At 35.2% G+C, this 14,383-nt stretch overlaps 1 protein-coding gene across 1 annotated transcript; it reads right to left on the minus strand.

Annotated features, from left to right (window-relative positions):
* Positions 1-1,361: 1,361 nt before the first annotated feature.
* On the minus strand, positions 1,362-7,885 carry LOC143602199 (isoflavone reductase homolog). The gene is made up of 5 exons (XM_077079398.1): positions 7,478-7,885; positions 7,108-7,220; positions 3,496-3,626; positions 2,778-2,981; positions 1,362-1,686 (listed from the first exon to the last, which is right to left on the minus strand). The coding sequence occupies exons 1-5, from the start codon at positions 7,805-7,807 to the stop codon at positions 1,412-1,414; spliced, it is 1,053 nt and encodes a 350-aa protein (XP_076935513.1). The 5' UTR covers positions 7,808-7,885; the 3' UTR covers positions 1,362-1,411.
* Positions 7,886-14,383: the final 6,498 nt, after the last annotated feature.

Here is a 14,383-nt window from a genome sequence, read left to right on the forward strand (position 1 = left end):
ATTAAATTGGCAAACAATTTTTTAGTGTATTTGATAGGGGTGTTCACGGTTTGGTTTAAAACCGTGAAACCGCCCAAACCGGTCATGGTCGGTTTTTTTTCTTAGCTTCCGGTCGGTCGGTTTAAAAATTTTCAAACCGTAGTGAACGGTTTGGTTTACGGTTTACACCAAAAACCGGCCGTATAAAACCGGGCCGGACCGTTGGATTCAATTATTTGTTTTTAAGATAGATCTTACTAGTATTGTATATAACACTTAAATAAAACTGATTAAGACTAATTTATCTTTAAGTAAACTGGTTAAGTTAAGTGGCTATCCAATTTATTATATGAACCCAATAACCCTCCAAGGTTAATCGGTGAAATCCATTTTAAAGTTATTGAAGCTGAAATGGGTTTTGAATATGCTTGAAATTGGTTTATGTGTTGGTTATGTTTTTTTTAGCTTAAGCATTTTATCTACCTGTCAAACTGTTAAGTTACATGAATTCTTAGAAACTGTTCTTCTATTAGCTCGTGTTCTTTTTTGGATAAGTTACATTGTTTGCTTTTATATATTTAAGTCTAAACCGTGAAACCAAACCGTCAGTAATGGTTTGGTTTTAAATTTTAACGGTTCGATTTCGGTTTTCAATGATAAAAAACATTACTAACGGTTTGGTTACGGTTTGATCTAAAAACCGGCTAAACCGGACCGTGAACAACCCTAGTATTTGAGGATCAAATTACCATGGTGTTAACTCATTGTGGTCTATATTATATATAACTAGATTTTATCCCCCTGTATTACGGGGTTTTTTTTATATAATTCGTTTATAATATTTATAATTTTTTTTATTTTGATTTTATTATTGTAAGAAAGTTAATAATATACTTAAGATTTGATGATGAAAGAGTTCGCAAATAGATAAGATGCTATACCCGGTTTAAAAACTATCTAGATTTGATAAGACCTATGACCCGCTTATTTTTTTTATTATAAAATTGTTTTCTTAAGTATAAATAACATCTTTTTTTTAAATAAGATATTAATTTTTTTTGTATATCCTTTTTTTATAGGATTTTCATATCAAATATTATGTGAGATTAATTTTTAATTTAATAGGATATTATAACTAGTTTAAGGTCTATCTGGGTTTGGTGAGACCTAAACCCGTGAATCATGGTCAAATGCATGAGAAGCCTTCATTTACAAATAAGGCAATCTAACAACTTGTGAGAATGTAGAAATCAACCAGAGAGCTTTTAAATGTATCGTTTATATATTCTATATATAGATATAGATTCTTATCTAAGGATTAGAGTCATTCTATGCAAATCTATTCCTATGCAAATCATGATAACAAAGTAGAGTCAAATCATGCAAAGAAAGTTTGTTTCAATTTGTGCACTAATCCTCACAAGATTACACTTTATTTATAGCTTTTAGTTAAAGTCATTCCAAATCGATTGTAATGCATCGATGAGACAAACTTGGAATTTTGCTTTTCACTTGTCGCATTTTTTGCAAAACTGTGACATAATATGAGATATCGTTGCAAATATGCATCAACACGAGTGTATTTGACATCCGGATACAACTTAGAAGCTTCTTCTCCCCCTTCGCCGATTTCAAAATTCATCAAACAACCTTCATAGTAAATATGATAAATACGTGCAAATGCTCCTTGAAGAACATGGTTCACATCTACAAAACATATTCGTAAATTTGTTTTCTATCAATTTTTCACTTTTACAAACATCATAATTCATAATCACAATAACCTAAAAATAATCTATGTGGTAGCGTGGCAATAGAAGTTGAAAGAAAAACGTTACATAATGACCCCAAAAAAATAAAGAGAAAAAAAAAAAAAAAAAGCTTTCTACGTCCATTTTTTGGGGAGAATAATATGTGCCTTTGTGGTCCCATCCTATGGAGTTACGGGTAGACATGTACCAAAAAAATAGGTCTGGAACCGGTTAACCGAAACCAAACCACTCGATCATTTCATAATAAAACTGGTTTTTTGTTTAGAACCGGTTTATAAACCGACCCGAACCGGTTTTGATCGGTTTGACAAGTTCTACGCTTAAACCGGTTTGGGTCAACCCGGTTTTGACCATGCAAAACCCAAACCGGTCCAGTTTAAAAACCATTTCGGTTTAGAAAAAAACGGTTGTGTACACCTCTAGTTAAGGGCAATAAATCCATTCAAGATTATGGGCCCGTTTAGAAAAATAAGTATTATAACCGTCTTCATCAATACATTGATGAGTTGTACATCATGTGTTTTAACGACTTAAACATTACGTTTACTTTAGTTTCAAATGATTTTTGATGTAGTAATTTGTTAAAATAACAAATATAGGTAATCTTTTAATTTGGAAAACATTCCTTCATTCATGTTTAACATAATTTCTATTTCTTTTACATGATACTTTCATTTATATTTACTTATTTTACTAACAAAGTATTTATTAATTATTACAAGTTGATTAAAATTTTTGTTAATCATTTCATTTGGTATGAAAAGTAATTTAATTATAAATGTAAATGTAAATTATGTCGGTGTAAAAATTTTTAAATATATTTATAGGGTGGAGAGGAGAGAAATGATTGTTGTTAAAAGGACCGATGGAAATATAATATAGCATCATCTTGTTTGTGAATGTTTATGGATGAATTAATATTGTGTAAGCACAATTAATCATGAATCCCTCAAATAGGGTAAATGAAGAAGCCCGTGCATTTACAACGGCTTTTGTACGTTTTGCTATTACTTCAGTTACACTAACCTTTCATGGAAGCAAGAAAGTCTACAGCAGATATGTGAACTTTCTCAAGTGTTTTACCGGTAAGTTTCTCCCATATTTCAACCAACTGGTTTTGGGTAAGAATGTTCTCTTCGGGTCGAAGATACAACGTCTTGTTCAACATCCGTGGATCATCTACCGTCTTGATTGTGTATGTTGCAACATCGTCTTCATCCAGAAAAACAACTACAAACATTTTGAAGAAATTAAATAGCATAATACATATCTATGTCATATTGCCCTTCACAATACATAAACATCAATTGAAGTTTCTTGAACTAGTAGGCGGTTTATAATTTAATTAAGTTCTTTTAGACGTGTTTTGAAAGTTTTTGTATTTGTAAGCATTTCACTGACAATTTTTTTTTGGAACTCGCTAGTGTGGCAAGCACGTCCCAGCTAAAGCGGACAATATTATACTGTAACGGTGGCTAGGCTGTTACAAATGATATCAGAGCCATGGCCGTACTAGTGGTGATAAGCTAGTAAACTCTATGAAGTTCTTTTCTTCGGCAAACTATACCCATCGTCTAAAGTTATTCACCAAACACTATGGAGTTCGTTTACCACCAAGCAAACTTGATGATGATTTCAATTCCAGGAATAGCATACATGAACTTTCAAAAACGTCATGGAAATAATAAGTTGAATCCTAAACTATGTACCAATCCAAAAATTCCAAAAAATAACTTTGTCATACCCTTACGATTTCCATCACCGTAAATAGACACTCGGTCCCTTGGAGGCATGAGCGAGCCTGCTAATTGTGAAAGATTGCTGACGAAATAACCACCTAAACAGTTTGCAGAAATATAGGTACATGGAATTTGTTGTGTATTCAAATTGACACAACGACAATCAAATATGAACTAACACCGAGTGATTCGATTGATTCAATAGAAAGATTAAAAAGAGAAATCAAAACAATAACATAGAAGGATGGGAAACAGATTCTAAGAAAGAGAGATGAGAAGAACAGAAAACCAATTTCTTAACATTTTTCCTAATTTCTTTCACTCTCCAAGCTACCATGTTATATCAGACTAGGTTTCGTTTAACTTTCAAAGTGATCCATAATGTTGTTGGGCTTCTTGGATGGGCCACAAGGTTGGGCCTATAGTTGTCCAAACAGTTCATAACATTACTCCACCCTTTCAAATTCACCTTGTCCTCAAGGTGAAAGAAATTTCCAAACGAGTCGGGTTGAAACAAACGGCGTAATCCAAGGAAACCGTTATTGGTTGCTTGTTTGGTGTATTCACATATGCCACTCGTCTCATAAGCACCAAAAAGCAACACACTCCAGCCATCAACTTTGATCCATAAAAAGTCAAAGTTGGTAAGAAATTCAACATAGCCCGCATAAACCATTTTTTGCAGAATTTGAATAATGACCAAAATACCCTCCATGGTATAAATTGCATTTGACGCCCATAATGCATGAATTTCTTTTTGTGTTTTCGGATGAAGACCGATATACCCCTTATAAAGATAAAATCACTTGGAGCTTCCGGGTTGAATGCATTAATCGCTTGGGAGTTCACATTACATGTTTTATCCCATTGAAAACAACACAGAAGTTGAATTGCAACTAAAGTCTTAAAATTCAGCCCATGATCTTTAACTACTTTCACCGATGAAAATGTTTCATTGAATTGAACGTTAGCCGTGGTACATTTAACCGACATCAAAAACTTCAAGCAACTTGTAATCTTAAAAACTGCTGCAACCAACCACATACCTGTTTCGGATTGATATTGATGTGCAGCCAGGAGTTAACTTTGACCAAAAAAATCAACATATCCCAAAATTTATATTTGAGCACCAAAAGGTCAACTTTGGCCCAAATTTCAAATTTGTCAATATTTTGTATTCTGTATAAAAGTAGCAGCTGGACCGAAAATATAAACATATCCCAAAATTTATATTTGACAACCAAAAAGTCCACTATGACCCAAAGTTCAAATTTTTCCATATACCCTTTTCTGTATAAACTTGGTAGTCAGACCAAATTGCCCATACTAGCACCTCTCTTCATATAATATCTCCTAGGCCACCTCCATACCATGGGAATAGTAATAAAAGGTTCAAAATTGGATAAAGAAAAATAAAAGGTGGGGACAAAATTGTAAACGAGTAAGCTTTGTAGGTTTGCTGCCCATATTCTTCTTGTGTTGTTTCTATAGCCAGTCTCAAAATGTCTCACAGCCAGCTATGTGCAACTAAAGAATGGTTAGAAATAGTAATAAGAACAAATCGAAAACTGGAGTCCACTAGCCGAGTATACGCAGTACTCGAAAAGCGTGCAGAACGGCCTAAAATAACTAATAAAATTGGAACCCATTTACCCGTGGATCCAATCTTAGTATGACTATAAGTAGCATGTGCAGTATCCGTTGAAGGCCTTACCATCCAATTAGGAATGTTGTGACCAAAAGAGAAAAAGAAGAGGCACCAAGGTGGCTTCCATTGGTACCTAATGATCAAGCGAGTCATTTGTTGAAGAATTGTTACCATAACCGATTTACGTAATTGCAGAATAGCGTCAGTGACATGCTGAAACCGCTTAACATCCCCATGAAGATAAGACATTGTTAACGGGATTGGGTCAGTTTCAAAACCCAAATCTGTTCTGATCAATTCAGCAAGGTGAACAGGTAACTTAGCCCGAATTGACCAGAGCAATTCAGACTTTGTACTTACTTGAATCGGTGTTGTGGACCAAAAAGGTACAGGTTGAACCTGCTCATTACCCATACTCATTCTTGCAAGTGGCTGGTTCTCAACATTCTTATAGAGGAAACACTTAGCAAAAGGAACTCTAGTAGGAACAAAACCGAAAGGACTCGGTGAAAGTATCTCATGGCATTCTTGTTGATAAGAATCAATTTGCTCTGTTGGAGCACCTATTTGTATAACCATAACCACATCATCAAGTGTATTTAAAACAATAATTGTAGGTAATGGTCCCCATTTACCACAATCACAATGAACACTAACAGGAGACTCAATCAACAAATAATCAATAGAAGGTTTAATAACAGGTAACCCATAAATTTTGATTGGTGTAGACATTCCAACCTCCCGACGACGTTGAAGTTTTTTAATAGAGGTTGAACCATGAACCCCATAATATTTTGGGCCTTCAAAATCAATACCAAAAGGAAAACGAGAACCAACAATTACCATTGGATAATTAGCAAACTGGAAGGTGAGTGTACAATTAGGAGGAAAAACAAATATTGTAGGAGAAACCTGAACATGATTCTCAATCAAACATCGTCTCCATCCAGATGAGGCAGTAGTTATTGAATGAGGCATAACCAATGGGGCAGATACGATGTGCATTTGAGCATCCATTATAACATCCAATATTCTGAATGACGCATGAACATCAACCACAAAGCCAGTGGAATTATCTAATACCTCAGAATCAATGGTTTGAATCGGGGTGTGAACCAAATTAGGACCGGGCTCAAAACCAAAGTCTCTCAATAACCAGCAAGGAATTGAGGTAAATAACTAATAGTACCATGCTTCAATTCAGCACTTGAAGGTGAACCAGATCGAGCAATAAAACTAGCAAATATGACTAACAGCAGGTACTAGGGCTAGTATATACACCTGAACAGAATCGGAAGTAAGGTCTAGGGTATAGGGGTTGGGTGTCATCCAGAAAATAAAACCTAGGGACGAATAGGCCTTGAATAGGGAAACAGGTTCCAGAAAATAAACGTTACGCCCTGCTTGCGGTGCGCGCATATAATGTATATATGTGTGAACCCTCGGGTGGGCAAAAGTAAAAGTGCACTAATTTTAACGTTATTTTACTAATCTCGTGAAAATAACGTTAAAAGTGGCGGAAGGTTAATCAGGCATCATGTGGTGGCGTTGATAGCCGAAAGACAAGGGCACATGCACCAATCAGCCGGTGTCCCTGATGATTGAGTGCTATGTGCCTTATGTCCAAGGCTTGATGCAAAACTACTATCGAGCCGGGGGTCTCTCCGGAAGCAGCCTCTCTATCCCTATGGGATAGAGGTAAGACTGTCTACATCTTACCCTCCTCAGACCCTACCATAGCATTGCTATTGGTGGGATATACTGAGTACGATGATGATGATGATGTTCTAAGAAAGAGAGATGAGAAGAACATAAAACCAATTTCTTAACATTTTTCCTAATTCCTTTCACTCTCCAAGCTACCATGTTATATCTTACTAGGTTTCGTTTTACTTTCAAAGTGATCCATAATGTTGTTGGGCTTCTTGGATGGGCTATAGTTGTCCAAACGGTTCATAACAGAATTTTAGCGTTTTCAATGGCTTTTCGTATGATCATCTTGTCCCCAAACGTCTCCTTTCCAGCTTCGAGCGCGTTTCCCATTCGTGAAGGATCCATCCCAAACTCTGAAGGCAAGAACCGCTAATTCGTAAAAACAAATATATTATGAAAAGATTCATATTAATTGAACTGAAAAGATGTATAAAACCAAGTCTAATTAATTAATAGTAAAAAATTTCTGACACTACCGAAGTCAAAGACCCAATACCTCAGGGTGACCGTGCTCAATACCTATAAAAACTTTCAGACAAAAAATCACGTAAATTTACCCTACTAAGCAAAAAAACGACAGTGACCAGGGTCACCTCCGGTCCCCATTCACCCTTGGTAATGATTACCTTGATGTTTCCGGCTTCTTTGATGGCATCAACAAGCTTAAGTTGAAGGAGGATATTATGTGACCGAAATTGAACCCCTGACATGGTGCATATTACGACATCAACTTGTTTAACTGCATCCACGAGACTCTGATGATCATAAAACGAACCCTCAACCAACAGGGCTCCTTGTTCCTTAAACGACAACAACATTTGAATCTTTTCAATATCAAAACCAATCTCCCGACGCATAAGGATGTACGTCGGGTGGCCTTGAGCTAAACTAGCTGTGACAATCCTCTTGCCAATATACCCTGTGCCACCCACTACCAGAATCTTGCTCTTGGACATTCTCAAATTTTATTGGTTTTTCAGGGTTTACATATTGATCACCAATATATAGGAATAAGATATATAACTTGGGATCAGTGACGTTAGTTAGCAAGGCTGATGTTATTATTAAAAAGTTATCACGTGCTAAATTTGTAAGTCTATTTGTGTTCCATTGTTGTTTTCTGAAACAAAGAAAAGGAACCATGTGACTCTGTTTGTACGAATGACTTATTTCTCCATGTAAAGTTCTTTTCTCCTTTAACTTAACACATGCAATTATTTATAGTTAATAAATTTGTATCTATTGTTAATGCTCAGGAATATGCACCTAATGACTTGGTTAAAAGATAACTTGTTTTAGCTAAACTCTTAAGAGGTGTCTATATATCCGACATCAAAACTAATTTTAACGCAAGTTTAAAATCGATCTCACCCAAAATTTCGTATAGTTAACGTAAATAATTTAACGATTGGTTTGTTCAGTCAACAAATTAATGTAATTAAAATTTGTGTGTTTTCATTTCCAAAATTGCATAAAACTTTGTATTGTTGTCCAGATCAACAAGTAAAGTCAGAAGTTAAATATGAATAATCACATGTTTATAAATTTGAAGACACCAACTTAATCTTAGTTATACTAAAAGCAGTTGACATCCATACTTCTTTTTTTCTAAGAGCTGAGTGCTCATAACATTGTTCACATAAAATCACGAAAGCCACACAAAGTGTAACCCCACCTGCAACATTATTTTAGGTATAGTCTAGATCGAGCCCAGTGCTCATTAATAATTGTCAGAAACCAATTGGTGGCTTCAGTCATTCAAACGTGTATGAGATAAAAGCCAATGGATGAATTCAAACATGTATTTCTAATTTTAGTATATGTCATTTTCAGCCATATAGTTTAAATTTTTAGTTATAACTTAGTTAGAGATCATTAGAATCGCATAATAACAATTATATATACTGTAATATATATTTAAAACTCGGTCAAAGTATATTATGCGTGTTTTCTTAATAGTTATGTTTATCTAACGTTTCCAATGACATAATCGTTAGAAGAATTATAATCTAGACTTTTTATATTTATTAAATAAGTATGCTTTTATGTAACGGTAGTAAGGGTACTCGGGGCAATCCATCAGATATACGGGTTCCTCATCACCAAATCGGCCAATCAGGTACCACCCCTACCAATTTTCCAAACCCAATCTCCATTTCATTTCGGGTTCAAGAAACAGGAGTGTGAGACTGTGAGAGAGAAAGTGAAGGAGCAAGGAGACCGAAAGAGAACTTGTTTGGTCAAATAATTTCTTTTATTTTTCATATTGAGGCATATACTAATATGGTTTTATACATTTACTTCATCTCGTCTTAAGTATAAATTTAGTGTTAACCCAATGATAACACCCTCCATAGAAATTGTTCGCTTGTAGGAGTTAACACCTCTAGTTGTGGCTAAGAGGTCAGCCCTTTTAAACCAGCCCAAAAGAGGCTACCAAAGTATTTGGGCATTGTGTCCCATCAATACAAAAATAGATTTCAGTATCTCGGAAAAGACGACTCGCATGTTTGTAGTTTTTTCTTTTTCTTTTTTTTTTTTGAACAGCAAGCTTTTATTAATAAGAGGGATCCAACAAGCAGTTGGAACAGCCCATTAAAATGCAACATACAAGAACAAATAGAAACTCAAACTAACAGTTGGACCAAAAGCAAATCAAAGGCAATCAAAGGAGTACCAATTAGACCACTCTATAATACCCATCTTAGCTCGATGTTTGATCCACAAGAACGAACTGACTTTAATGTTATCCAACAGCCTGTCTGGCCCAAACGTTTCACTTCTAAATATCTTTGCATTTCTGGCCTTCCATATCCACCAACATGTAGAGAGAATGATCGCATAAACCGTGTTTCTCCATTTTCCATCAGCTGCCCCTGCATACGGTAAGGACATAATCTGATTTAGTGAGTTACAATCAGTCAACCTTAGCCCAATCCACTATTTGATACCGAACCACACTCTTCTAGCAATTTCACAATCAATGAAAAGGTGTTCTGTGTCTTCATTAGATCTTCCACACAACTTGCACAACGCATCCGGTAATTGTATACACCTTCTAATTAGCGATAACATAGTCGGGATTTTATTTGTAACACCACGCCAAACGAATGCATTTACCTTTATTGGCACCCACTTCAACCAACGGTGCACATAATTTTCTACTCCGACCATATTAACTTCTATATCCTTTCGAAGCTCTTTAACCAAGAAAGAATTGCAACCAGCTTCGGACCATGACCAGCCCCCATCCTCGGACGATAGATTGACCAGATTCTGAATCTGACTCCAGCAGAGTTGAAGGAGCTGGTTTTCCGTTGTGTTTAAGCCTCGTTTCCAAGCCCACCGCGGGTTGTTACCACTGTGAACATGAACCAATCTATCTTCTATAGTACAAAATTTATTTGTCTCTAAATAAAATAAAGATGGGAACATATTCTTAAGACTATCTTCCAAGCCCCAATGATCAAGCCAAAAGTATTGTGCATTTCCTCTTCCAAACCGTGGAATAAAATATCTCTCTACGTCAACCGATATTTCGACTAGTTCAGCAGTAACCTTCGAGATATTATTCCATACTCCCGGAATCGAAGCCTTTACGGGGATTGATTTCCAGCTTCTGATGCCCCAATGGATTGCTGACACAACCCGGGCCCACAATCTGTTCTTCTCTGTTTGGAACCGCCAGTGCCACTTTGTGAGAAGTGAAAAGTTCGCCACTCTTATACTTCCTAAACCACATCCTCCAAGGTCTTTTGGTGCTAGGATCTTGTCCCATGCAACCCACGCAATCTTTGGTTTATCTTGAGTATTTTTCCAAAGGAACCATTTTCGAACCCGTTCCAATTGTTCTATCACAGCCATAGGAGTTTATTTTATAAACTGATCTTTTTTTCTATGAGGAAATAAATTTTCATTACATTAAACCAAAGTTGAGTATGGGTGTTAATAGAGTGGTTGGCGGACTGGGTTGTTTAAACCGGACAAGTTTTATTTGTGGTAATTAAACATCAAGCATAAAATGCACTCTCTTAAAATCAGCTAACCAAACACGACCTTTTTAGGCCATTTGTCTAAATCGTCGGACTGGTTGACGGATTAACAGGTAGCAATTAACTATATTTATCAGGTTGATGGATGGTAAAAGAAATGGGTTAAAGGGGTTTATGGGCGGATTCATTAGGACTAGCCTAGTGGGGACAATGTCCCACTCAACTTAAGCTCAAGTGTAATATCTTATTAAAAAAAAAAAGAAAAATAAAATAGAGCAAATTAAAGGTTCCCTTTTTACATTCTGAAGCCCTTGATAATTTGTTCAAATTCCAATCCAAAATTGCAGGATTATAATCGAAATCCTAAATTGGGCTTTTAAATCAAAAATCCAAAATAGCATGTGTAACGTCGAGAAGAATGAAAAACAAAATAAAAAGAATTATTCCTAACCAAAAAGAAATATGACAATGATGCGTTCAAGCAACAAACTAATACCTCTAATTTATCCTACGTTTTTATTTATAATCACTGCCCCATTTTGCTTTTGAGTTTTCCTTTCAATTCTGGAAGCACTTCGGTTATTGTTTCCTTGAAAATCCCTGTCTATTTGACTAGAACTAGGTTATCTGTTTTGTTACTCAAAGTTTTGTTACAACCGTAGAGTTCGCTACAAATTAATATAATTTTTTACCAACCCGTTTTGACGTGATATGTTTTGACTTGACTCCTCTAAAATGACTCATTTTATGCATCCACCTCTAATTTAATTATTTAAAAATGTCAACCGTACACAATCTATTAATTAAACAAATCAACCCAAAATCCATGTGTCTACCTATCTATCAAACGAGTCACCATATGTGTCATATGATATGGAAATCATCCTTTTTACATCATATGTTTGAAGTGAGTTATTTTCACGATATGTGTCATATGATATGGAAATCATCCTTTTTAGTTTTTACATCATATGTTTAAAGTGAGATCACCCAAATGGACAAACTACGACATGTATATAATAATACTAAGGATCCCGGTCTCTTCAAACGTTGGTTTAGGCAGTTGTTCACTATGCTTGTCGTTCTTTTTTCTTTTCTTTTTTGAGCAAATTACCAAAATAGCTCATTTCATGAGAGAGAAACTAATAAATAGTACGTGAGATTTCATTTTCCCAAAATAGCCCTCCAAATCCAACTTCCACGTTACATTGGGAATTTCCCCGTGATATTTCGTGGACCAATAAAAAACTGCCATGTGTTTTCCATTCTCACCTACGACGTTAGTATTCATCCCAAATCTGCCTTAAGCGTTATTGACATCAAATATAACCTGAAGAAAACCAACTTCAACGTGATGTTTCAAGTTGTTTTCATCGGAAAAGTGAGTTTTCAAATAAGATGATTTTCGAGTTATTTTGAAATTCATCTTCAAAGATTAATTTCAAATGAATATCAACTTTGGAGATGAATTTTGATTATAATTTAACTGCCAAGATGAAAATGAAGATTAAAGTCCAAAAAATAAAAGACAGTGCCCCAAATATCTCTTCGTTAGTCTCTGAATGCCCAATATCTTCTGCAAATGTGCTTTTGAACACGTATAAAGGTGATGTGCTCAAATCTCCATAAACCACACCCAGACTTTGGTAAGCCAATGTCAAGACTGTGGCCCATGATTGTTTCTGTAGAGAAAATAATCAAGATTCAGATAATAATTTGAGAAAGTGTAGCATACCTAACTCACCTTTGGATGAGTCTGATGAAACCCAGGTTCCAGATCCATGAGAAGTTGGGTCAAAGTGATAAAGATGGAAGCTTTATGGTGATTAGCCGATGACCCATTGAAGGGAAGTAATTAGATTGAGTTGAAACAGTGAGTTGTTAGCTAATGGCTGAATCTTGATGGAAAAGGTGAGGGTGAAGAGTTAATTAAGAGAAAATTACCTATCTTGGCGTTAAATTGTAATCAAAATTATCTGAAATTCATTTAAAATTCATCTTTGGAGACGAATTTCAAAATAACTCGAAAATCATCTTATTTGAAAACTCACTTTTCTGATGAAAACAGCTTGAAATATTACGTTGAAGTTGGTTTTCTTCATGTTATATTTGATGTCAAAAGTAACGCTTAAGACAGATTTGGGATGAATACTAACGTGGTAGGTGGGAATGAAAAACACATGGCAGTTTTTTATTGGTCCACGAAATATCACGGGGAAATTCCCAATGTAACGTGGAAGTTGGATTTGAAGGACTATTTTGGGAAAAATGAAATCTCATGTGCTATTTGTTAGTTTCTCTCTCATTAAATAGGCTATTTTGATAATTTGCTCTTCTTTTTTTTTTTTGATAAAAATCGCCACGCTTGCTACCTATCAACACCACGTTGATGTGTAAAATAATTAATAAATATAGTCAAGAAAAAAAGATATGGTTGTAGTTGCGTGGAAGTGTCCAAAGCTTCGGTACTAGCAACGGAAAATTAATTGACGCACCGACCACCACATGCACCATTAATTCTTTCAAGGCCCCTACCGGATGTCGACACGACATCTATACCTACCTCACGTTAATTTTTACTTATTGTATGATTGTATCGTTTTATATTATTCTCTCTTTACAGTTTAAACACTTTTATAAATATTTCTAAATTAAAGTTACATCAATGAGAAGAATTTAAGGATGGCTTTTTTACTCGGCTTTGTCCAAAGAAAAACGTAGTGATTGAGAAAAGGTATAAATATCAATTGAGCCGGTAGATTATACAAACTTGCACCGAAATAATTTGAAAGGTTGTATGGTAACCATTTGCAAGCCTCGACCGTTGATATTAGTTTGTAAACTCTTTTTTTTTCCTTTTAAAGTCCAATAATGACAAAATAATAACGGCCAATAATAGTGATGGTAAGGTTGTTTAAATAACTACCTAATGTGTATAACATACTAAGGTCCTTACATTTTTTACTCACAATTAGGTATTCGAAATCTAGAGTACGACCCTAACACAGTTAGTCACCAATGTTTCAAGATATGGCTAACAGTTGCTAGATTGTTTAGGTTTAGTTTTTTTTCTTGAACGACATGATCGTATTTAACAAATAAGAACGGATCTAGCTAGAAGCTAGAAACCGGAAAGTACAAAAAAGAATATTACCATCAACCCGGGGCAAGGAAATAAGTAACAGAAAATACTAACATGTGAAAACAACATCATTTCCTCCGTTCCATAATATCTTTGAATTTTGGCAATTGTGCTCTTGATCTATTCTTCATCCACATATGTGTATATGAGAAAGTCTTTACTTGTAATTTGTAACCCTTCTACTTTTACAGTTTAACATCAACACTTGTTTCACTTTTAACTTCGGTATCTAACTTATACTCTTCATCTTTTTACGCCATAACGTGTGTGTGTGAGTGGGCCAACGTCTTTATGCATATTTTTTGTTTAGCAACTCTGTTGTAACGCGCAAGTCCTAGATCAACTCAGTTATTATTTTCTATTTTCTGTGTATTACGTGCGTGTGTGGTTCAACATTT

Source organism: Bidens hawaiensis, unplaced genomic scaffold (assembly GCF_021521415.1).
Source record: "Bidens hawaiensis isolate Kalapana, Puna unplaced genomic scaffold, B.hawaiensis_p1.1 tig00058113_1, whole genome shotgun sequence".
Classification (NCBI taxonomy): Eukaryota; Viridiplantae; Streptophyta; class Magnoliopsida; order Asterales; family Asteraceae; genus Bidens; species Bidens hawaiensis.

Excerpts from the sequence above, each read along its gene's own strand:
- LOC143602199 (XM_077079398.1), bottom strand. The coding sequence starts at position 7,807 with ATGTCCAAGAGCAAGATTCTGGTAGTGGGTGGCACAGGGTATATTGGC. Across the intron at positions 2,982-3,495 it reads CGGTGATGGAAATCGTAAGG|TTGTTTTTCTGGATGAAGAC; the intron begins GTATGACAAAGT and ends AAATGTTTGTAG. Across the intron at positions 1,687-2,777 it reads CTTTCTTGCTTCCATGAAAG|ATGTGAACCATGTTCTTCAA; the intron begins GTTAGTGTAACT and ends TATGTTTTGTAG.